General features: G+C 38.2%; 1 protein-coding gene across 2 annotated transcripts in view; it reads left to right on the top strand.

Annotated features, from left to right (window-relative positions):
• si:dkey-88l16.3 (low-density lipoprotein receptor-related protein 2) overlaps positions 1–26722 on the top strand; it is a 91114-nt gene that overhangs the window by 34178 nt on the left and 30214 nt on the right. For both annotated transcript variants that reach the window (XM_057327072.1, XM_057327071.1), the window contains exons 27-32: positions 433–585; positions 678–944; positions 14588–14803; positions 14926–15078; positions 26014–26277; positions 26353–26568. In XM_057327072.1, the coding sequence (XP_057183055.1) occupies positions 433–585; positions 678–944; positions 14588–14803; positions 14926–15078; positions 26014–26277; positions 26353–26568 (1269 nt within the window). The remainder of the gene's footprint in view (positions 1–432; positions 586–677; positions 945–14587; positions 14804–14925; positions 15079–26013; positions 26278–26352; positions 26569–26722) is intronic.

Genomic DNA, 26722 nt, shown 5'->3' with positions numbered 1-26722 from the left:
AAACCCACCATAAAATTATAGACTCTTCATTTGTTTGTAAGTAGGCAAACTTACAAAATCAGCAGGGGATCAAATACTTATTTCCCTCACTGTAAGTGCCCCTTTTCCAAACCGCGATTGAGCCCACCTCTTCCAACCAGGCCAGGGTGCAAGAGAACGGGCGCAGTTGCGAGCGCTAATACTAGTCATTCGAACCAGGCTTTAGGTGTCAAACGTTTCTGGGCGTGGTTCAATTGGGACAGTGTGAGTGAGCCCTTTTGTGCCATTCACCTGGAAACCCCAATACTTCTATTGACAAATGTTTTCACTCATGGCCCTGTTTCCTGTTATCTCAGTGTACATCACTAAGGGGTTGAAAATATGGACTAATTGAGCAGACTTTACAATTCTGGCACAATCTGTCTTTGTCTGAATAATTCCCAACGATTTTAGCAATGCCAACCCCACCATCACCCTGCAAGACTCCTTATGTGACTTGTCAAGGGACAGCACTCTGCATCCTGCAACAATATTTGTGTGATGGAAGAAGAGACTGCCCGGATGGTTCCGATGAGCGACCGTGCCTTCGCAACTGTCCATATCGCAGTAACACATCCCTTGTTTAAATTAAATTTCTTGTGTTGAACGTTTAACTAGATGGCAAGAAAGTCTGTTTGAGAATTTCATGTCATTTCCAGGTGACTTCCTGTGCATGGACAGGAAGAAGTGTGTGAAGAGAAATTTGGTGTGTGACGGCCGCTCTCACTGTCTTGATGGTTCCGATGAGGTCGGTTGTCCCACTACAGCTCCTACAACCTTAATGACAGCATCATTAAAGTGTCGTGTGGGCTCTAAGCCCTGTAAAGATGGCCAAGAGTGTGTCCTGTACAGTCATGTCTGTGATGGAGAGATGGACTGTAAGGATGGATCTGATGAAGCCAACTGCAGTGTTAATTGTAAAGCAGGTAGGATGTACTTATCTGCTTGCCTGACAAATACAGTTTTTCCCCTGTGTTGCCGTGTCTCGGTTTAGACAGGTCATCTGGGCAGGTTTAGGTAGATCTTGAGATTGTCTGTCCTCCTAAAATCATCAGAAAAATTAATGTTTAGCACAGGATCATTCTGAGGTTTTTAACTGTATAACTTGTCAACTGTCACGGCCCCATAATAATTTAAATGATTTAACTGCTAATATCCTATGCCGATAGGAAAACAACCCTGACAATCGATTTATTTATTTTATTTTATTTTGCAGTAGGATAAATGTAGTGAGTAATTTGCTAAAATCTAAAGGCCCACTGGTAGGTCCAAGTGTTATTACACTACATTAAAAATGGTTGAGTTAAAACGACACATTTTGTTCATTTTAAGTAAACTTGTGTTGTCCCTTTCATTTGTTTTGCACAAAATCAACACAAAATGTGTTAAAATGTTTAAAAAAAAATTTGGTTAAATAGCAGAAAACAAAACCTATAGAGAGAAGTCTGTAGTTTTTAAATCCTTTTCCATTTTGCGAAAGGGCAAACATCGTGAATTACTTTTTGTTTGTAATATAACATTCTATTCTAAAACAAAAAGCCTCAACAACCTACACATTATTGGAGAATGTAGTTTTCGTATCCTCGCTGTTTTGCGATAGGACAAACACTAAGTCCAAGTCTGGCACTGAGCCAGAGACTGACTGAATCCTGTCACATATCACAACTGTGTAGTGCTTTCAACCACATAATGTTTAATTTAGGCTTCAGACATATAAACGTGCCTACAAGCACAAAATACATTTAGAGATTGTATAATACACACTGATGTCTAAGGAAGCGGCAATAACAATCTCCTCAAATGTAATTTGACGGATGTGTTTTATTCACATCAGACACAGTATCTGCAATGTTAGCAAATATTAAGATCACTCAATTCTTCTACCAGTTCACCAGGCACTTACGTTTGTGTTTTTAAGAGAAGTGGATGCATTCACGTGATGTAAATCCGACAGATCTCAGACCACGGCAGAAACAAACATGGCGGCGCCCACTTATAGCTCAACTAACGCGATCATATAAAAGTGTTTAAACAACAAAACACATTCACATGCACATATCTGACAATCGGAATGTCATGTATTTCATGACATAGTTAAGTTTGTAAAAAAAAGAAAAATTATGTAAAAGCAACGCATCAGTCACAGCTGCTGTGGCTCTGCGGTGTTACATAAGCAGTGCTGCGTCGCCATGGAAATGTTAAAGTAATACCTTTTTAACGGTCGCCTTAGAAAAGCTAGTCAAACACTGTATCTAGTCACTGTAGCTAGTCAAACACTGAAACGGGTGTTGGGTGTAGACAAGCTTCAGGAAAATGGTTTCACAGCCAAAATGCAGAAAAAGTGTTTTGATATAACGATTGCATGTTGTTTGCATTTCTGTCACAAATCACAAAACAGAGACCATATGCTGACAGTAAACCCTTATACCTTTCAAACTATGTAGTTTGAGAATCTTGTTAATATTTTTAGACTGTAATATAGGCATTGTAAACTGTTAAAGAAAGTGACATCAATACAGTTCACGAACTAGTGCTTCTCAAGAGGTTATAAACTGCAGGCTTTTATAAAAGAATGGGCGGGAAACTAGAGATCCGATAAGATATCCAGATGCAGAGACCACTTAAAGGCACAGTTTTTTAATTTACAGCGGCTGTTGGGAGAAATGGATCTTAAAGTTCAAAAAATCTCTCAAACAAAGAAGGTCCAGGTGTCAAAGAGTTAACTTTATTTGCTCGAGCCAAACAAAGTGCGATGTTCCAAGTCATCTGAAAACCAAGTGTTTTCCAGTCTACAGTTATAGTAAAACTTCTGAAAGGTGGTCCTTTCTGAAACCAATCAGGTAGATTCCCGTTATCTCTTATTTCTATTAACCAGATGTTGATTTTCTGCCACCAATATATCCTAGGCAACAAGGTGCGTATCTATTCGTGCTAGGCTGGCTATTACCTAATTTTTTAAATATATTTTTACACAATGGTACAGATTTACATACAATGGTCTCCTCATATGAAATCATCAAAAATCACTGGACTGTGCCTGTATCTTAGTTACCAGTGGTCTGTGGAAAGTACCTAGGTTTCCAACGTCTGAACTCTTGAACTTTTAGGCCGCAGGCCTCTGAGGCCTTACTGGATTTTTCAATGGTTCATGGTGCTCAAATGTGCTCTTAAACATGCTTAAAGTGACATTAAGTGCATTTATATGAACAATCAGTAGTTACAGGTACAGATTGTATCATTATATCATCAATTCATCTTCAAATCATCATCATCATAAGCCTACTTATATGTAATCATTCTTGGTTAAACGTGGTTTCAGATCATCCCACTATCACATCTATGTCTACTGATGTTCCTATGAATACTTCTTAATACTGTTTTAGGTATTTCAGGTTTGTATAATAACTGTGGTGAATAACTGCTCAATTCATGTAAAATATATCTTGTTTGTGCCCAAAATTGCTCAGAAATTACACAATACGGAGATGGGCACAAATACATCAAAAAGTATTTAGTTACAAATTACAAATAATTCCTTATCAAATGCATTTAAATTAAATACAAAATACTGGTGTGAAAAATGTATTTAATTAATACAAGTAATTTGTAATTTGAAAATACAAAAATACAAACAATTTACAAGCAATAATTTGAAGTGTAAGAGAAACAATGGAGTTGGATACACATACTGTATAAGAAAGAGAGAAAACAACTTAACAACATTCTCTTTCATGTATCCCCTTACACTATTATGATCCTTGCAGTACAGTTTAGCTGTTTTTTTAACACAACTAGCTTCTCCAGCAGTTCAGCTGTTAGTCGCCTTCTGTGAGGGCGGTAAATCATGCCAGCAAAGGAAAAAAGACACTCAACTGGTGCCGATGATGGCAAAGTAGTGTTGTATCTAACGAAGAGTCGCTTGATTAGTGGATATGAATCCAGTGAGGACAAGTCCTTCCTGGGGTCCTCCAGAAAATGAAGTGTCTCCAGCTCTGCTTTGCTGTGGCTTGGTAACATCTCTCATTGCTGACATTCCCTGTTGTTAGAATTGGAGAAAGTAGATGCAGACAGTCAAACAAGGTTGTTTTATTCATTTACATTTAAAACAGGAATTTTCCATTTAGAACAAATGCAAACTTGTCACGCAAATGATATTTTATTTACGATGATTAACGTTTGTTGCTACAAACATTCTGAAGTGGAAGCAATTTAGACTTACCTTGGTCAGAGAAGACAAAGAAATCATCTACATTCGCTTCAGTGGTGTTTAATGAAGCAGTGTCCATTTCTGACAGAAGACCAAGCTCTTGGGCTGAGTGCAGAATGAGATTATGTATCCGCTTCTTCTCTGTAGATAGTTTGGGAGGCAACCGCCTCATCTTGAAAAATGGGTGGGTTGCTGTAGGAAGCTATTGAACCTTTTCTCAAAGCCAGCTATGGTGGCTTGCAAAATATGTGAGCAGTATCGCAAGTTTAAGGCTCGCAGGTCACGTAGTTTAGCTTGAACAGCAAATGGGGTAGGTATGAGCTCACCATAGTAGCATGATGTCTGACCTTGAAGGCGATCAATGGCAACAGCAATGGGCAACTTCTACTTATTTGAATAATGGGAGTTGCAAGGCAGACATGATCGCAGGAAGCTTCTCCCGAAGAGATGTCAGTTGACTCAAACAGTCATAAATAGAATTCCACCTACAAATGCAGGGTGTTTTGAGTTGCTGGTTGGTCAATTCACTGAATTTTTCAGCAGATTTTGGTCTGCCAGAAGCATTCCATAGTGCTGAGCACTTTGCCATTGATGAATGATTCAATCTAAAGAGAGTTGGATTGTCTTTAATTGCCTTTTTGGCATCAGTGGTTGAAACCAAACTCAATGTGTGTGTGTGGTACACCTGAAGTGGGGTGGTAGAACGATGGCACACTCTGACACTTCATCTCCCTCTGGATTTATTGTGATATATGAAATATCTGGATCCTGCATTTCAGTCTCATCTTCTTCTGAAACTACTGTGATATTGAACTCTGACAACGCATCCAACTTCGCAAAAGCATTTGAAGTTACAGTAGCCACAATAGTGTCAGTGTCAGTGATTTCCTCAAGAAGTTCTGCAATGCGATTGTAGGTATGTGGGCTGAGAAAATGCCTGCAAGCAAGAGCAGCTGATTCACGTTCCAATGTGTCCGTGTTTATCCAATGTACAGTAACCCCCAGGTAGCTAGTTTTTCTGGTTGACCAGATATCTGCAGTTGTGCATACATGTTGTGTGTTTTTAAGTCTCTCCTTTAAGTTTGCCGTTTTATTACTAAAATCTTCATCAATTCTTCATCTGTGCGTTCTTATTGACATTACATTAGCACCCGGGCAAAGGCCCTGTACAAATTCTATGAATTCATCTTGTGCAACAATGGCCAGTGGGTACATGCCTTTTGTGACAAAGGATGTTACCAGAGAGTCAATTTTATTTTGTGAAACAGACTCTGATGCATGCTCAAAAAGATTTGTCTGCAAGTGGTCCTGGGCTTCTTACAACCTCCAGTGACGAACTACTTTTTGTATCCCTCATTCCTTTAGTTTTTCAGGGTGCAGTCGTTTCAAGTGGGTTTTAAAATTTGATGTTGCTGCAAGTAGGGCTGTCACGATTATTAAATAATCGTCTCATCGCGATTGTTTGACCTCATCGCGATGATTTCAGATCATCGCAATTATCGCACATATCTATAGAAGACACTAGGGGGAGCTGTAGTGTATCTGCATATTGCATATTTTAGTGTATATATTGTTACTAAAGCATGGTAATACTTGTAAAATGTACCACCACAACACAATCACTTAAAAAAAAAAACTAAAACATATACAAATTACCTGCAGTACAATTTAATATTATTTAAGCAAATCTCAGTGTGAAAACCAGTCTACCAAAATTTCATTAACACACAAGTAAAATTTTACTGTAGTCTTGCAAGTGAGAAAAAATTTGAAATCAAATTTTAATGGTGGCTTCAATTCACACCTGATCAATTTACTTCATTTACAAGTATTTGGTGGTTGTATTATTGACAGGTAAAAGCCTAAACCTTAAATATATGATGACCCAATTTTTTCCGATGTATTTCCAAGAAAAAAACAGTCTTGTATTCAGAACAATATGGTCGTTTCAATCGCTGAATCAAAAATGAATGAGAATTAAATGTCAAAGCTCAAAAACAGACAATTAATCGTCATAATCGCCAAAGCCCTAAAACAGACAATTAATCGCCATAATCGCAATGATTTATTAGACAATTAATCGTCAATCAAATTTCATAATCGTGACAGCCCTAGCTGCAAGAGAGCCACATATAATGGCTTTTTTTGTGCACAGCTGACACTCAGCCTCTATCTTTCCATTTGGGATCTGAGTCACTATTTTAAAATATCGGCCATCCAGATTTGCACATTTGACTACTGGTGAAGCTTTCTCTGTAGATGTGGCAAGTCTCTGATGCTTTATCCTCATCCATGACTCAGCAACTTTTTTTTCTTTAGTTAGAATGAGGATATGTAATCCAAAGCATTCAAAATGCATAACAACTCTAACGGTAGCATTCAAGAGATAATACAGACATTGAATAATGAAACACAAAAATACACTGCACAGTCCTCACTGTAACTTGTTTATCACCCGAACCCCTCTGACCTAAAGTATTTAGTACCCCCTGATAGGGCTGGGCGGAATGACAGAATATTCCGTTACCGCGGAATAAAATGTCAACCGTAAGAGATTTTTCTATTCTGTGTATTCTGCGGAATGTAAATAAGTAGGCGTGGTTAACTCGACGCTCTGCAAATTAGGTGCTATTCTGGAAAAAAAACTAATGAATTAATCCACCCGTAACAAGTGAACGCATCAAACATTCTTTTGACCTTCTTTCAGTCTGTAGTTTAGTGATCTGCTCCAGTCCGGGGCTTCTCTCACTCGCAGTGCTCGTTCAGGGATCTGTGCCAGCATTTAAAAAAGCTCATTCTCAACACGTATTTCAGAAGTCAGGTTGTTTTGAAAAGCTGTTAATAGTTTTATAAAGTTTAACTTCCGGCGAGCCAAGGTGAAACTTGCGTTGAAATGCGCGATGATGCTCGCGAGCGCGTAAGTGCTTTGATGTGACGCGCTTCTACCTCTACCTTTGATATCTTTAGTACATTTTCATAACTTGCCTACATTTGAACTATGGTGAGCATTTAAATGAACTGTAATAAATAAATTGGTTAAATCAATCTAAGAAAAATGAGGTATAAAATATAGAATTATAATGGGAGATTGTTTCATGAAATATATCGTTTCCATGAAATAAAATGACTGATTCCGTGAAAGATTTTTGGCCATTCTGCCCACCTCTACCCCCTGAGTAAATTTGCGATAATTTAATGTTACGTTTGCATGTTTAACCTCAAAAACATATTTTTTCAATCTGATTTAAAGTTTTTACCGTTAGTATTTTACATAACTATTGATATTATTGAACATTTTTCAAAATAATGGAAACAACCGAACCCAATGCAATTCCTTTGCAAACCACCAGGGTGGGAATTTTGACGAATTTCGTGTATCATCTGGCACTTCCCCCACTAAGCAGCAGTTCATCAAACACGCAGATTTCAGCAACACACTTACATACACATGTATGCGGCTGCCTACACGTCATTTTAATATAGTATCATCAATAATTATTTGTCATCCGACCGCGACATACCCGCAATTAATCATAATGTTATTTTTTATTACTTGACCCAGACAAAGTTTTTACACTGCTGTCTTTTTCTCAACGAATGCAAGGCCCGAATACGCACATCCAGTTTTTCCCCAAACGTTAATGACACGTTTGACTGTGTTTATGTGAATATACTGCAAGGTGGACATTTTTTCATAATTTTGTCTGTATCTGGCAGTTTCCCCACTAAACAGCAGTTCATCAACCACTCAGATTTCAGCAACACACTCACATACACATACCTTCACGTCATTTTAATGTTATTATCATCTATTATATCTTATCCTCCCGCGGTCCAACGTAAATTAATCAATGTTATTTTTTATTAACTAACTTCACCCACCTGCCCGCAGGTATAACTTAACTGTGAGCGATCCAGCATCACTACACAATGCAAGTCACTCCCCAGCTAACACAGTTACGTTGTGACGACATACCTGGACCGGACCATATTCGTTGCCACGACGTACCATAATAACGTTCCAGCGACGTAACTTTGTGATTCCCATATTCGTCGTGACGACGTAACATTGGATGTTGTTGGGACATGGTGATTACCTGCTGAAGACATACCTGGAACGTACCATATTTGTCGCAGCGACGTACCAAATAACGTTTCTGAGACGTGATGAGCACGTCCTAACGACCAAACAGTCATGTTGTTAAAATCTTTTTATTTAATTTAATTTAAACAATTATCATCCCTCACAAGGAAGATTAAATTAATTTGTGATTTAATCTGTGCGTTAAAGATTAAATTTTATGCATAATTGGAGTAATTCTCTATTCAAATATGTATAAAGCACAGTATAATGATTATAAAACTCAACAGCACTGTACATCACAATCAGATATTTTATTTATACTGTAGTACATGACATAAAAAAAATCAAAGACTTCAACACAATATAGAGGATTTAAAGCAGATATTTATTGACAGAGATGAATAAACATTATGTTTAGGCTTAACATTATATTGTTGTCTTACCACATAAGTTTAGTAGGTTATCCGTTTTTAGAAACCACAATCAAAAGCTTCTTTAATAACACTCACAAACATCAGGGTCCGTTCATTTAAACGTGCCAAATCGATCGAAAATCACTAAAATATGTGTTTACACTCACATCTGTAAGGTATAAAGTAAAGAAATAATATTAATAAAGCAGGCAAGTAAAATCAGGCAGTGAAGTGCGTGTGTGCTGGAGACGCATATCTGACGCGCACGCACAAAATAAATAGTTATAATCGTAATATCTAATTATACTCCACTTTAATAGCTGTCTGAAGTCAGATTAATAGCATTCGTTTTGACATTATAACAGATTTTATTCTGATCATAAATTTTCCATACAATAACATAATAAACAGAAATGACCAGATTCATTAATCAAATGACCAGTGTCCAGGTCATCTGAAGACGAGTACATCATGTTGCTACAACGTTCTCAACGGGATCAATTCATGACGTTATTTGAGGATGTGGCTCAGACGTTTCTGGTACGTTAGCAAAAATTACCAGATTCATTAATCAAATGACCAGTGTCCCTGTTATCTGAGGGCCAGTACATCACGTCGCTACAATGTTCTCCATGGGATTAATTCACGACATTATTAGAGGACGTGGCTAGGACGTTTCTGGAATGTAAGCAAAAATTCTAAGAAATGGAACGTTGCCAAGACGTCCTCAGAACGTGGTCACAAAGTAATTAGATTAGATTAGATTAGATTCAACTTTATTGTCGTTACACATGTACAAGTACAAGGCAACGAAATGTAGTTTAGGTCTAACCAGAAGTGCAATAAGCAAGTGCAGGATATACAGTTGTGCATAAATACATAAATACAGGATAAAGCAAAATTATGAAGAATTTATAAGTGGGAATGTACTATGACCATTATATACAGATGGCTATTTACTGAAAACAGAAATTTACTGATGGATATGTACAATATAAATTAGACTATGCAGAACAGTAGTGCAATGAATATAAAGTGTGCATAAATTATGGACAGCAGCTATTAAGTTAAAGTAAACAGTGCAGTAGATGAGTTATTGCAGTATTCAGTACATAGTACTGGAGTGCAAATGATGCGGTATATGTGTAATAATCCAGTAGTGCAAATAACATTAGTACATAGTACTGGAGTGCAAATGATGCGGTATATGTGTAATAATCCAGTATTGCAAATAACATTAGTATATAGTACTGGAGTGCAAATGATGCAGTATATGTATAAATAGTCCGGTAGAGCAAGTAAACATGTAGTACATGTGTAGACAGTCCAGTCATGCACTTGACAGGCCTGTAGTGCAATAAACAAAACAATATAGCAGCATTAAGTAGAGGTATATGAGGGGTTTGTGGAATCAGCGGGAGGTAGAGTTCAATAGGCAGACGGCTCTGGGAAAAAAGCTGTTTCTCAGTCTGCTAGTCCTTGTCCGGAGGCATCTGAGGTGCCTGCCAGAAGGCAGGAGAGAAAACAGTCTGTGGGCGGGGTGAGAGGAGTCCTTAAGAATGCCACAAGCTAGACGCAGACAGCGTTTCCTCTGGATGTCCTCAATGGCTGAAAGTGGAGTCCCTGTGATGAGCTGGGCGGTTTTCACCACCCGCTGCAGTGCCTTGCGCTCTGCAACAGAGCAGCTCCCATACCAGGCTGTGACACAGTTGGTTAGGATGCTCTCTACTGCGCAGCGGTAGAAGTTCACCAGGATAGCTGAAGACAGTTGGTTCTTCTTCAGGGTCCTCAGGAAGAAGAGGCGCTGGTGAGCCTTCTTGACCAGGCTGGAGGTGTTGGTGGTCCAGGACAGGTCCTCTGAAATATGGGTCCCCAGGAACTTAAAGCTGGGGACACGCTCAACAGCCATCTCGTTAATGTGGATGGGGTCATGTGTGCCTCCTCTCTCCTTCCTGAAGTCCACGATGAGCTCCTTTGTCTTGGAAGTGTTAAGGAGCAGGTTGTTGTCTGAGCACCATGTGGCCAGGTGCTGGACCTCCTCCCTGTAGGCAGTCTCGTTGTTGCTGATGAGACCAATCAATGTAGTATCATCTGCAAACTTGATGATGGCATTAGATCCATTCACAGGCCTGCAGTCGAGTGTGAAGAGGGTGTACAATGTTCTCCATGGGATTAATTCACGACATTATTAGAGGACGTGGCTAGGACGTTTCTGGAATGTAAGCAAAAATTCTAAGAAATGGAACGTTGCCAAGACGTCCTCAGAACGTGGTGACAAAGTAATGTCACCGTGACCAAATTAAGACGAACCTGTGACGTTGTCAGAACGTACTGTGTTAGCTGGGTCTTTAGCTAGCAGATCCTTTAACAAATCTAGACATCTTCCGTCATATAATGACTATCAGAATTTCAGTGAATGATATCTGATAGTATGTTTTACTAGATACTTTACCTTAAAGAACAGAAGCAGTCAATTCCCTCTGACCTTTTAATTCTGTGCTGGAATGGATCCAATAGGCAACAGCCTAGGTGTGTCACGTGATTTGCTTGCATCTAGAAAAAACTGTGACCGGCTCTTAAGCTTGGTGATGAACGTTAGTGAAGAATAAAATGACACATTTTAAGTATTTTGTCTAAAGTATTTTAAAATACTTAATACAGTCTCTTAATGTATTTAATTACAAATTACATTTTACTTTAAGGAAAATACAATTTACAAAATACTTAAGTAATTAAATACGTATTTTAAATGCATGTAATTGAAATACTGCCCATTTCTGACGGCCTCTAGCGTTGTATTATAGATTTGCAATAAATCGCTCAGTCCAAACACGACTGTGGCCACCATAGTACAAAAAGATGTCGTTCTCATGTTGACGCAGGGAAGAGATCATGCAGGCATTAGAAAGACTGTAGAAAGAGCAATGCCGTATTTATTACATAAAATCCACAGACCTTTTATTTTAAGTATAAAAAGAAGGCTAAAGCTTGGACCTGCGTTAATATTATAAAGTCTTTCCAGCAGAGATGCGTTACGACCCGCGGTACTAAGGCTTTTAGCAGAGATACTCATAGATATCTATGGAGATACTTTCCAGCAGAGAGTCGTTGGAGAGAAAGATCATCTTAAAATCACCCCCGAGGAGGTTGCTTTGATTGGGATAAGTATGTGAGTAACATTGGTTTCTCTGTTTGTTAGAACCAAGATATGTTGTTTTTGTTCTAATATTAGCTGTTTTTGTTCTGATATTAGCTGTGTGACGGAGCAGTTTTGAGCGTCATTGTTTATCTGAAACCGCTTTAATATTGTACTCGTCCAGATACTGGAGAGAGAGAGAGCGAGCACGCGTTGGCGCTAAAACTGTAGAGAGAGCGTGTTTTACTCTCTTACTCAATGATGAATAAACTTGCATTTAATCCGCGGGTCACATGCGTTCCGAACCGTAGAGTACGATCCGATCATCCGCGATCCGTTTCACCACTATACCACAGGGGAGACTGAGAGGAAATGCGCGTTGTAGAGTTTAGGGCTGCTGTACAAAACATGGCGACGAATTCGATGTATGTAGATATAAACAGCTTATTCTAAGGTATTAGAAATATAAAGGTTCATTATGTAAGGTGTTTATACACCTCTGAAGAAATAGTTTTGTATATTATATTGCATTTCTGTCAATAGATCCTCCTAAAGCCCCGTATTGTTCCTTTAATGTTGACAAGTGTAAACGTGGTCCTGATTGTTTGAAGATCCGATCTGCTTGTTTGGATCACAGAGATCGCACGTTAATGCCATATATAAACGCACCCTCTGTGTAATGCCCTCCTACATTCTGTTTGCGACGCTGTACGCGGTAGACCAATCACAGCAGACTAGACCATCTGACCAATCAGATCAGAGTAGGCTGACAGAAAGGACAGATGAATCGCCGAACAAATCATTTGAGAGTCAATCAAGAAGTAAGGTAATAATAACTGCCTATTATTAGAAAAGTGGTTTTCCACAGTGTATGTACGTAAACTTATTGTTGGACACTCTATAAACTCAACTCTCAACTCAACTTTATTTATATAGCGCTTTTTACAATTTTCATTGTTACAAAGCAGCTGTACATGAGACATATTGACTATAAGCAAAACAATTAAAGTTGTACCTGTGAAAACAAGAAAAAGGTGAAAACACAGAAGACAGACATACCCACATACAAAACACTCCACACACACAATATGCACACGTACTAACACACATAAACATAGACACACACACACACAGACGCCCACGCACACACGTACACAAACAAGTACGCACACACAGTGAGAGCAAACATTTAAGATAAAGGACAGAGAAGCACAGGTCAAATATAATTAGTAATTAATAATGCAATATTAATTAAAACTTTAAAATTCTAATTCTAAAGCAGCCCCCCGGCCAGGCAAATAGTGCAAAAGAACAGTATGCAAACGGTGGCGAGGAAAACCAAAACTCTAATCGAGAAAAAAAACCTCCGGAGAACCCAGGCCAACCAGGGGATTCCAGTTCCCCTCTGGAAAAAGCTGCTGCCTCTGCACAAGCTCCACAGAGCTTGCACAACAAGGCTAAATAAAAATAAACTTACTAATAAGGTAAATTATAGTTTTAAGATTATCATTAATAATCTAATAGCATTTGAAATTTTGTGTCAGGTGACCGCGTCCTTCTTTATCCAGCTCTGTCATCTCAGCTCTTGTTAGGTCGCTGCTTCCCATTCTCCGCTCTACCATCAGGTCAGGCCATGAACTGCATCCTGCTCGCTGTGGTAACCTTGGAACAATGAGACAAGACTGGCTGAGAGTAGAGTACTGTTCTGCACTCTTTGATGCAACATATACATCAGTTGTTGTTGGAAGTGTTCCTGGTTCCGGTTGATCTAACTAATGCAGCCTAAACCCTCAAAGGATTTATATTATGGAAGTGTAGTGTATGCAAGATTAAAAAGATGCGTCTTTAGTCTAGATTTAAACTGACAGTGTGTCTGCCTCCCAGACAGTGCAGGGAGGACTATTCCAAAGTTTAGCAGCTAGATAGGAAAAGGATCTACCACCTGCACTTGATTTTGAAATTCTAGGTATTACCAACTGACAGGACGCCTGAGAGCGTAATGCACGTGAAGGACTGTAATACAAGAGTTCACTCAAGTATTGAGGAGCTAAACCATGTAGGGCTTTATAGGTAATAAGCAAGATTTTAAAGTTAACGTGACAGAACCGGGCTAATATGTTCATACTTTTTTGTATGTGTAAGAACTCGAGCTGCCGCGTTGGACCAGTTGGAGCTTTTTTAATAATCCAGCAAGGGGAACCCTGCTGGGATCACCCTTGATTGTCCGGAGCTGGTGACTATTTGTCAATGGGTCAAAGACACAGAGCCATCACATGCAATATTGCTGTGTTCCTCCTAAATACCAAATACAATACATTATACTTTAATAGTTGTTGTTAATATAGGGGAGAGTAAGAGAATCAGATGATCTTAAAATGATCCTCAATTTACATTTCCACATAATGCATAATACATCCATTTGAAGTTGATTTTGGGGGGGATTATTTTGTTTTTGTGTATTATGTCAAGTGATTACCTGGAGGTATAAAGGGTGGCTTGTTAGCATTTTAAATTGCTTGATGAAGAGCCTGCGTGCTAGAAGTCTTTTATTTGTTTTTTATATTATTGATGCTTTGGTGGTGTGCCTACTTTTTTTTTGGTTTTTCTGATAAAAAATGTTTTGGGCAAGCACCCACTTTAGGTTGATGCATGCTTTTTCTCTTTCATACCATTGATTTCATGGGTACTTGATAACTGATTAAAATTCTGACTGTGTTATTGCCCCCCAGGGGAGTTTCAGTGTGCCCATGGAAAAAAATGCATTGATGCAAAACAAGTCTGTGATGGCAAACCACAATGTCAAGATTTTTCAGACGAAAACGACTGCTTTGTGCGCACCAAAAGCTGCAGCCATCGCTGTGACAACAAAACCCGCTGCATCCCAGAGAATTTCCTGTGTGATGGAGAGCGAGACTGTGTGGACGGCACAGATGAGTCCGACTGTGGTTGGTGTCACCATTGTCGTAATGTGATATTTAGCTCTACAAATAAAGAGGGGTGTAAAACGATATTCACAAAGTATTGTCTTCCAAAGAGTAATTTGTTTTTCCTACCATCTCTTCTTTAGGGTACCCTGCAAAGGTACTGGATTGCAAGAGTCCTGCAGTATTGTGTAGTGGTGGGTTGCTGTGCATACCTCACACTAGGCTCTGTGATGGCAAAAGGGACTGTCCTGATGGGATTGATGAAGCATTTTGCTTTGACCGATGTCTAAACCCAGGTACTCTCACTGTATCAACAGCTTGGAAATTGCTGCATTTTTATATCGGTGTGTCTTATTGATTATTGATTATAACCTGGCATTGGACTGCCATGGGCCCACAATGTGAGTGTTAGCTTTAGACTAACACAAGCTACAGGGTTGTTAGAGGGAAAGGTTAATGAAGAAAAAAGCCTGTTTTGGCCTCTTAAATATTTTTGCTCCTGTACTTTATTTTATTTGAGAAGGTTACTACTGAACCTAATTTCCCACTTAAGCCCAAATTACCCAGTATGGTGATGATTGGTGCTGTTTATTATAAGTACTGTTCTGCACTCTTTGAAGCAACAAGTACATCAGTTGTGTTTTTGGTCCCGGTTGATCTAACTAATGCAGCCTAAACCCTCAGAAGATTTATATTATGGAAGAGTAGTGTATGCAAAAATAAAAAGATGCGTCTTTAGTCTAGATTTAAACTGACAGAGTGTGTCTGCCTCCCGGACAGTGCAGGGAAGACTATTCCAAAGTTTAGGCGCTAGATAGGAAAAGGATCTACCACCTGCACTTGATTTTGAAATTCTAGGTATTACCAACTGACAGGACGCCTGAGAGCGTAATGCACGTGAAGGACTGTAATACAAAAGGAGTTCATTCAAGTATTGAGGAGCTAAACCATGTAGGGCTTTATAGGTAATAAGCAAGATTTTAAAGTTAACGCGATGCATTTTAGGTAACCAGTGCAAGGTTGACAGAACCGGGCTAATATGTTCATACTTTTTTGTACGTGTAAGAACTCGAGCTGCCGCGTTTTGGACCAATTGGAGTTTTTGTAATAAGCCTGCAGGGCAACCACCTAACAGTGCATTACAGTAATCTAGTCTTGATATCATGAATGCATGAATTAACTTCTCTGCATCTGAAATTGACAGCATATGACGTAGTTTAGATATATTCTTAAAATGGAAAAAAACAATTTTAAAGGTGTTGGCGACATGGCTCTCAAATGACAGATTACTATCAAATAGAACGCCAAGATTCTTTGCTGACGACGAGGGTTTTATGGAACATCCGTCAATAGTTAAACAGTATTCTTGGTTGTTACTTATAGCAGTTTTCGGTCCAATAAGTAACACTTCTGTTTTGTCCGAGATCAGTAATAAAAAGTTGTTACTCATCCAGCTTTTTATATCGACTATGCATTCCATTATTCAATGGAACTGCTGTGTTTCATGAGGCTTCGAGGAAATATAAAGTTGAGTATCATCAGCATAACAGTGAAAGCTAACTCCTGGTCGCTTTATTATATCTCCTAGAGGTAGCATGTATAATGCGAAGAGCAGAGGCCCTAAGACTGAGCCCTGTGGTACACCGTACTGGACTTGCGATTTGCGTGACACCTCATTGTTTATTGCTACAAAATTAAAACGGTCGGATAAATAAGATTTAAACCATTTCAAAGCTATTCCTTTAATGCCGATGTAATTTTCGAGTCTATGTAGGAGTGTGCTGTGGTCAATGGTATAGAATGCAGCACTAAGGTCTAGCAGCACCAATAACGAGATACAACCTCGGTCAGACGCCAATAGCAGATCATTTGTAACTCTGATCAAAGCAGTCTCTGTACTGTGACATGCTCTAAATCCAGACTGGAATTCTTCATTGATGTCATTCCTTTGGAGGAAGGAGCATATTTGAGTTGAAACTACTTTTTCCAGAACTTTAGATATGAAAGGTAGATTCGATATAGGCCTGTAGTTCCCTAGTTCTCTAGGGTCGAGTTGGGGTTTTTTGACAAGGGGCCTTATAACAGCCACTTGATATGCTTTAGGCACATGTCCTAATGTCAGAGATGAGTTAATAATACCAAGAAGAGGATCTATAATTTCTGGGAGCATCTCTTTCAGTAGATTTGTAGGTATAGGGTCTAGCATGCATGTTGTTGATTTAGATGATCTAATGATTTTAGACAGCTCATCTTGATCTACGGTATAAAATAATTGCATTTTCTCCTTAAGGGTGCTGTATTTAGTTTGTTCAGTGGGTTTCACTTTGGATTGCATTATAATTTTTTCTCTATCTTGGATTTTATATGTGAAGTAGTTCATAAATTCATCACTGCTATGCTGATATACAGGATCAGAAGTCACTGACGATTTATTTTGTTAATTTAGCCACTGTATTAAATAAAAACCTAGGGTTGTGCTGGTTTTCTTCTATTAGTGATGAAAAGTAGGCGGATCTAGAAGTTTTTAGGGCTTTCCTGTATTTTCGAATACTATCCTTCCATGCTGTACGAAATACCTCTAATTTAGTTTTCTTAAAGTTGCGCTCCATTTTTCGGGCCGCTTTCTTTAGAGCCTGAGTGTGTTCATTATACCACGGTGTGGGGCTGCCATTTTTAATCTTCTTTAAACGTAGAGGAGCAACTGTGTCTAGCGTTACCGAGAAGGTGGAATTAAAATTTTCAGTGGTAATGTCGAGATCTTCAACGTTATTTCTCATGATTTGAGACAATTCGGGCAGATTATCGAGAAACGCATCTTTGGTAGTTGAAGTTATTGTTCTACCATATTTGTAACAATGAGTTATGTTTGCAGCCGTAGGCCAGTGAAGCAAACATAATACCAGATAATGATCCAAAATGTCTTCACTCTGCTGAAGGATTTTAACGTAGTCCACATTTATACCGTAAAACAGTATTAAATCTAAAGTATGATTACGAAGGTGAGTGGGTCCTGACACATGTTGACTAAAGCCCATGGAGTTAAGAGTGTCTTTGAAAGCCATACCTAAGGCATCTGAAACGTTATCTACATGGATGTTAAAGTCACCAACGACAAGGAATCTATCTGCGGCCAGTACTAGTTCTGATAAGAACCCACCAAATTCTTTAATAAAATCTATGTGGTGCCCTGGAGGCCTATATACAATAGCTAGAATCAATTTTAAAAGTGTTTTATCCTTAGTATTAGGTGTTGAAACATGAAGAACCATGACTTCAAAACAATATATTTAGAGTTCGACTTCTGGGAAATGCTAAAAGAGTTATTGTAAAGTGCTGCGACACCTCCCCCTCTGCCTTTTAGACGAGGCTCGTGTTTATAATAATAATCTTGGGGGACAGATTCATTTAAAGTAATATTATCATCTGGTTTTAGCCATGTTTCTGTCAAACAAAGCATGTCTATTTTATGATCTGTTATCATATCATTAACAAAAAGTGCTTTATTAGAGAGAGATCTAATATTTAGCAATCCGAGTCGTAACAGTTGATTATCTGTAGTATACTCGAAGCCGCCGGCAGCGATGCAGGAAACAGGAAACCAAACAGGAAAACCAACTGTATGAAAACCAAATGTAAACTGTAAAGCCACGGGGTTATCAGAGGAAATATTTACAGTTAGAAAATGAGAAATTAATAAAAATTGAAGTGTTATTGTCTTTTATAGAAGTTTACCAACCTAGACATATTTGAATAAAAGCATTCAATTGCACGTTTAAATGCATTATTTCAACTTATAGCGCGTCGGTTTTATTCCATTACATGAAGGTCTGAACCGTAAATAACGCAGTCTACTAATAAACACATCAACACTACACCAAACTGTTTCTTGCACATTGTATTGTGTATACAGTATAGCGTTATCAGCGCTCCGATGCTGCATCAGACCGCTATTCTGGCGAAATACACAACAAAACTCCTGGATGATAGGGTTAAATGTATTTAAAGTAGTGCTGTCAATCGATTAAAAAAATAATCCGATTAATCACACATTTTTTCTGTGATTAATCACGATTAATCGCACATAACAATAATATTTTAAAATATACTTTTAAATATTAATACATTAAACATTTTAAAACATTTAATCTGCAAATTGATGTAGAAACAACATATTTCTTTAACAGCGTCATTTTATGAAAGCTAACATTTTGATATTAGTATTGTAACTGATGTCTCTATTAAATTGATTATTTTAACATTAATTATAGCCATTCAACAGCATAATTGAGAGCTATCATGTAGGAAATATACAGAAATTGATGGACACTTTACAGTCTTTAATGCTAAATTATAAATCAAATGCAGAAGAATTCTCATTAAAGCTACAAAATTGATTTCTTTTATTTTGATTAACATTAGTGACAGGAGTCACAGCAGCACGTTTAAGAACGTGGCCCCTTTAAGAGCTGTCTCTGTACGCAGATCTGACCGTCACCGCACTCCCATTTTCACAACTCTTTGCATTCATTTAAGATTTTATTTTACACTTTGAAGTCTGTGCGTAAGAAAATGCTAGACAAAACGGGCTTTCTGACATAATCTTGTATGGTTTTATCCATTCAAGCACGAAAGAGAACTTAACACGGATGCGCTGTCTGACAGAGATTCACCGACGCAGCCTTTAGCCCGTGACTGTTTACACCAGACTGGACCTTGCGTTGCGTTTTGCCGCGTCCCACAGTTTAGAAGCTGTCTTATCTTCATTGAACGCGCAACCACGTTTAAAAGCCTGTACAGGAATAAGAGCGTGATTACATAATGTAATGCTAGACAAAGGATGTCAAAACAAACTGATGCTGCGTTAATTGCGATAAATATTTTCTCACGCATTAATTTAAAAAGATTAATCGCATGCGTTAACGTTGACAGCCCTAATTTAAAGTATAGCTGTTATATATCAAGTAGAGTAATGCATTTAAATGTGTAATTTAATGCATTTATTCAAATATGTCTATGTTGGTAAACCTATAAAAGGCATCCTTTTTTCTTTTAAAGGGTCACACTTAGGGCTGAAACGATTCCTCGAGTAACTCGAATACAAAAAATCAGAGGCAATTTTTGTTGCCTCAGCCTCGTTTAATCCATTTAACTACAGTACACAAGGAGCACTGCGTTTCCCCACAGACCGTTATTACTGACGCACAGCCCGCTAAACTCTGTTCATGTTACAGGGCTCTCAAGTCTCACGCATTCACCGCGAGACACACGCATTTTAGTCTGTTCACACGCTCACACGTATTTCTCATGCTGATAAATGAGTGATAGCTTATTGAAATGGTGGACTGCTATTTTACTTAGTTTTAGTCTATTTTGCAAGTGAAACTTGTTTTCCGGCTGCATTGAGTCCGTAAAACTAGATGCGGACTAGTGGATGCCGAATCCTGTTTACACATGCCATCTGGCTATTCTGCGTGTCTGAGTGAATGAACTGCACAGTTTAACGTGCGTGATGCTCATGAATTTGTCTGCGTCTGCGCTTTATGAAGACATGGACACATGAACTTCATCTCCAGAGTTGCTCTGAGAGTTTATTTCAGAACATTTTACTGAGTGAAGCTAACACACTAAAAAAAGCGTCTTCTGACGACCTGCCAAAATAAAAATCCGGTTAACTCGGTAATATATCTGTCCACATAAAAATACCATTTAATAGTAAAAAATAAACAAACTAATTTAGATAAACTAAATGCATCATGCATAAACTGAAGTTAGTAGTTCACCTTTGAAATTATTCTTTCTATTTTTATTAATGTTTCTCATTTATACATTTGTATTATGCCTATATTGCATTCTGAATGTAATATGGCAATGGAATGTACTAAATGGGTTTCGTTTTCACAGATATTGATGTATGCAATTTCAGCAATAAATGTTAATTTTTCCTAAAAAGAAAACAAATTAGTTGTGCATTTTAAGAGACCTGTCTTATTTTCTCTTTCTTTATTAAATAGCAATACTAAATATAGAAAAGTACTTATCCAAATACCTGATTAATCGATGGCTGCAGCCCTAGTCACACTAATCTGGTTTACTATATCATTTTTGATCGAAGTGGAAACCTATTTAATAATGTTAGCTTGACTGGATGGTTCATTTCCACTTTAAGGATATACAAGCTCTGAATGAAAAATGGAAAGCCATATTACTACAAAGAACAATCATTAAGAACAAACAGTTCTCAATCCACAACTGAGTATGACAATTTTTCAGTTTGTTTAGAACCTTTTAACAAAGAAACATCTTTAAATAAAAAAATCTTGAAAACCTGATGCAGAAGAACAATGTTAGGCCACAAATGAAATAAGAACTTAAATATCCAGTTCATCTATTATTGTTATTATACTCCTAGGTTTAAGTTTTTTTTTTGTAGGAACAGCAGTTGGTCCACATGTTCAGGAGTAAGTGTGCTTTGCTGCGCTGTAACAATATCTCCTGCAGTGAAGACTCTTTCTGCAGAGACACTGGTTGCAGGAATGCATAAATACCGCGTTGCGATTTTGAAGATCAAAGGAAATGACACCTTGTTGACATGCCACCAGTTGAGGGGGTTCTATGATGGTACAGAGAGTGATGGGGTACTGCAATATCTGGTCATCTCCTCTTCAGCTATGGCAGAGGCTGACTGGTGATGATGTAGTGTAACTGAAGCATCAGTGAAGGTCTGTCCCAGCAGACTGTGAAGCAAAGATGAAGCACTACTTTTTGTAGAAGGACAGTCATATCCTGCATCTCTGTGACTTCAGGCTGTGGGCTCACTGAGCTGTTGGCTGCTTCAACTGTGCTGTCTTCTAGATTTTCATGCTCTTTTGCCCCATCTTCCTGATTTTCATGCTCTTTTGCCCCATCTTCCTGCTTTTAAGCAATTACAAGAGAAGGAAAAAAACCCATGCAGATCAAACATAACTGTTCAGGTAAATCATTGAGTTAATGTAACCCACAGTGCAATATTATATACGTTTTGTACACATTGATTAATAGTTAAAGATTAAGAGAAATTGGAGAGATTTATTTTAAATCATTACACACAAAAAATACTTGTAATATTGCACTGTGTAATGTCATATGCTTAAACTTTTTATGTAATTTATTATCACAGATATTGTGTGTAAGAATTGCCTCTTGTAATGATGAAGCTTCAGTAATCACCGCTTCGTACGTTGTGCCTTAAAGCATGGGTCAAGAGAAGCACATTTTTTTAGAAGGCTGTTCTCCTGCTCAGTGGTGTACCTTTTGCTGAGGTCCTCGCTTATAACACTCTTCATCTTCCTAATCATCACTGATGTCTCCTATGGGGCGCCGTTTACCCAAAACCTTTCAAATTTCACCAGATATAAATCTAAATCTAAATGTTTGATCTAAATCTAAATCCTTTATGTAAATATAAATCCTGAATTTTGATGTTATATTTAAATGTTAAATGCAAAAGTTAAATCTATATCCTATATATATAAATGTAAATATTTTATGTAAATCTTGTTTTAAATGCTTAAATATAAATACTATATATATGTATTTGTGTATATGTTAAGCGCTAAACATTTAGAGAACATGTACATTTAACCCGCCCTTTGCTGGAATGCGCTAATCAGCTGCGGTGACATGCAACGGTACGCAACTCTTTCTTGATTGGAGAAACACTGTCTACTTCAGTACTCAACATGGCGGTTCCGAATGATCTGTCTGGTACAATTGAGCAGGCGGTAAGGGCAGCATTAAGAGGCTACAGAGAAGCAGGACATTCGACATCCCGTGCGATTTCAACTCCAGATTGTTTGGAACCGCCATGTTGATTACTGAAGTAGACGGTGTTTCTCCAATGGTGGCGCTCGCGCTGATTGGCACAAACCAGCAAAGGGCGGGTTAAATGTACATGTTCTCTAAAGTTTTTCTCCCACCCCTAGTGTTTACGGCGGTTCGTGCTGCCAGCAGCGCTTTAGAAGCGCACGACTGAACTGCAGCTAGCAGATTGTACCACAAATACAGTATAGCAATTTCTGAGAGGGCTTGTAAAGTTATACGCACCTAGTGGTCAAGAGATATATTATAAGCATTTTAATAAATTTCATTATATGAAGAAATTAACATAAGGGTATTCAATTCTACAAAATTGGTCAGATTTGCACAAAATTTGGTATGTAGCATCTGGAGACAGTACTGACAAAATTAAAAGATTTTTGATTGATCGAATGGTTCTCTTATACAGAGTCAACAAATTCTAAGGCGAGCTCGCCAAAAGGTCATGTGGCTGTATCTTCGCTACACCTTTTAGTGCATTGACACGAAACTTGGTGTGCATCATCACTGGCACATATTGTCTGCCTCATAAAAATTTGGTGACAGAGACACCTAGTAGTCAAAAGTTATAAGCATTTTTTATCTAACTGCCTTTCCCTGTGTTTTTAAACTTGGTTTTCAAATTGTGATCATCTGACATGTCCAAAATATTTCCTCGTGGGTTGTGGGTGTCGCCCATTTGAAATGTTTTTGTAAAATGCAGTATTTTACAACGCAATGGCAAATCTATACGAAACTTGCTATGGTTCATCAAGGTCATGTTCTGAGAGGAAATTTAAAGTTATAGGCCAGCGCCCCCTAGTGCTCATTTCTCTTTGGGCCGTTATTGGGCTTGACCCTGTAACTGCTGCTTGCAGCTATATTTATTCATTGTTATTGTGTAATGAATGCAGATGTGCAAGAACAATTCTCTGTGCAAATATCTTATGCTAATGTAAAATAATAAAAACAAAGTATCAACCCATTTCATAGCTTACCAGTTACCTAAACAATTTGAACTGATATTTCCAAAATTGCCAGTCAGAATTGGGTTATTATAATAGTTAGTTTTTTTGTTGCTAAGTGAAAAGTATATATTTTTGGCAAACAATTGCCTATTTTTAATCAAGTAACATTTAATACGTAACATGAAAGACTATTTTTTGGGGGGGTTGGGGAGGGTGTGTGCGCATTCTTCCTCCTTTTTTGTCCTTGGCTGATCACATGCCTATTTAAGGGAAATGTTTCCCAAAAGCTCAAAAGGCTGTTGTGACAAAGCTGTAGCAGTGATGACACCACCAAACGCAGCTGATTGGGCACACAAAAGGCTATCCCTCTGTAGAAGTTGAGGGTTAAAAACACAGCTAGGGGCAAAACAGAAATCACTATCGTTTAAAATATACAGTATACTATTTTATAAACTCATTTTTCAGCTCAAACATTTATTTAAAATAGGTTTGAGATGTAATAAAATAATATTTTGCCACAATAATATTTTACTATAGTAAAACCACTGTGGTAGATTTTCTGAATGAAGGAAATAAACTATACTCGCGACGCTGGATGCAGTCGCTCTTCACAATGAACTTGTTCATTGTCAGAGACACAATCTTTTTTTTATAAAGTAAAAGTAAACTTTTTCTCACATGTGCAGCATGTTATCATCCAAACGCACAGACAGATCAATAAATTTGACGTTGAATGTCAATTCTTTGTTGTGCTGTTGTTTGGGGGTGTTGACCATGTTTGGGTGGCTCGTGCAAATCATTACCATATGAATTGCACGCTCTGCGCAAGGGTATGGTCACATTATAGATTGATATGTCTTTACTTTCTTGCTTATTACAAAATCTATATTTATAGTTTCGAATTATGTACTATTCTTATTTGTATGACCAAAATTACCGGCATATTTTAAGTCCTTTCCTCACTAGCCGGGTTTCCATCCAAAGTTGCGAATTTAGCTTATGCGCAAAATTGGAATATCGCATAAAACATTTTCGAATAAGCACCGTTTCCATCCAAATAGTCAACCGTCACTTCCTAACAAACTGCCACTAAATATCAGTAAGAGAAGCCACTGAATATAATGATCTTCATTTAGAATAATTGCGCAAGCAGACGATTACGAAACACAATAAATGCGGTGCTTTTGTGGATGCCTGCTGTTTGGGAAACACAGCTGTGATAGTTCTAAGAGGCAATTACAGAAATACTTGACGATTTTGCTCAGGCATTTAAGAATGACCATAACAATATTTCTGATGCTGTATAACAAGATCAGTTCTCTGGTTAGTCAGGTTACGCCGTCTCATAGTGCAATTACGTGACTTTGGAGGAATTTATTCGGCAAATGCGTTTCCATCTCTCATTATTCGCATTAACCCTTTTTCGCAAAAGTGAAAAACCACAAGCGAGCGTAAAAACTTTTTACGAATTAAGGGTTTTTAATTCGAAATTTGGCGTTTCCATCACTCGTTTCTGATGCGAAACTTCAAAATGCGAATAAAACCAGAGTGATGGAAACCCGCTTAGTGATAAGAAAAAACTGGTCGACCCCTGAGGATTCATGTGCACACGCTTTTCTGGGAGAAGTGCCCATACAAGGAAATCTGCCCTTAATGATATCATACAGGGCCATACTCGGTGGGGGAAAACCCTGAAGGAGTATATCTGGCACATTTGGCCAGAGAATGAGAATCCAGCTCTTAAACAGTAAAGTCGGAATGCAGTGCATTTTTTACTTTGTTCTGCATACAGAGCAAATTTGTCTAGAGTATTTTAGATTAATATCTGCTTGATTGCGTAAAATGACGAAGGGTGTGTTCATATATGCCATGTTTGGTTTGATTAAAGCTAACTCTGCTGCGATTGCTCTTTTAGTGCAGTTTGTGTAAATGTAAACGCTGCCACCCGAACCCTGGTGTGCACCAAACAAGCGGACAGAGACTGCTGAAAAGCTGGGTCTCTGTCCACTTTCAAATGAACTCTGGCACGGTTCGATTGAAATATGAACGCAACACAGACCAAAAGCATCAAACCGAACCAAAAACAGGAAGTAATAACAATATATGACCCGAAAATCAAGTGATTTGCTAATATAAAAGGAAAGTTTATTAGATGTGCTTGCGCATGTAACGGAGGAATTCCTGGTTCCGTTTTTAAATATAAACCATAAAAGCTGTCCAATCACGTTTAGACTTTACATGTTAGCTGTTAGGTTCGATATCTTTAGGTTCGCTGTTAAAAAGTCTGTCTGAACGTGAAGCGAACCAGGACTAAATTATTATTTTTCTTTTTTGGTCCGGACCAAAAGAACTGAACTAGGAATATGAACACAACCTAATAGTGCTCATAATAATGTAATGTTCATATTGTGCTTTTTTCCTCTGTTGTAGGTGACTTCCTTTGTAAGGACAGAAGAAAGTGTGTGGAGAGAAATTTGGTGTGTGATGGTCACTTTCACTGTCTTGATGGTTCAGATGAGGTCAGCTGTCCCACTGTGGCTCCTACAACCTCAACTGCATCATTAAGGTGTCGTGTGGGATCTAAACCATGTAAAGACGGCCGTGAGTGTGTCCTGTACAGTCATGTGTGTGATGGAGACATTGACTGTAAAGATGGGTCTGATGAAGATGACTGTGAACAACAGTGTAAACCAGGTAAAACCTCAAACATTTGTAACTTTTTCACTCAGTATGTGTGCAATTGACATTGAACCAAACGTTTCCTCATAGATCAGTTTCATTGTGCTCATGGGAGGATGTGTATTGACAAAAAGCTGGTGTGTGATGGCACACCTCAATGTCAGGATCGTTCTGATGAAACTGACTGTTTCACTCGCTCACATGACTGCAAACACCGCTGTGATAATCAAACTCGCTGCATCCCTGAGAGTTTCCTCTGTGATGGAGAGAAGGACTGTGTGGATGCCACTGATGAAGCAAACTGTGGTAAGTTCACCCTAGCAGTCAAATAGTGTTGATCCAATATACCAGGGTTATTCAGTACTGCATGGCAGATACTTAACTGCATTTTCGTTTTGCAGTGTTGTAGTGAAATTGGCTTATTCGTCATTTGCAGCTCTTTATGCTGAGCGTCTTTAGC

Source organism: Triplophysa rosa, unplaced genomic scaffold (genome assembly GCF_024868665.1).
Source record: "Triplophysa rosa unplaced genomic scaffold, Trosa_1v2 scaffold16_ERROPOS7159779, whole genome shotgun sequence".
Classification (NCBI taxonomy): Eukaryota; Metazoa; Chordata; class Actinopteri; order Cypriniformes; family Nemacheilidae; genus Triplophysa; species Triplophysa rosa.
Note: the sequence above shows the minus strand (reverse complement) of the source record. Positions and strands in the feature narration are given on the sequence as shown.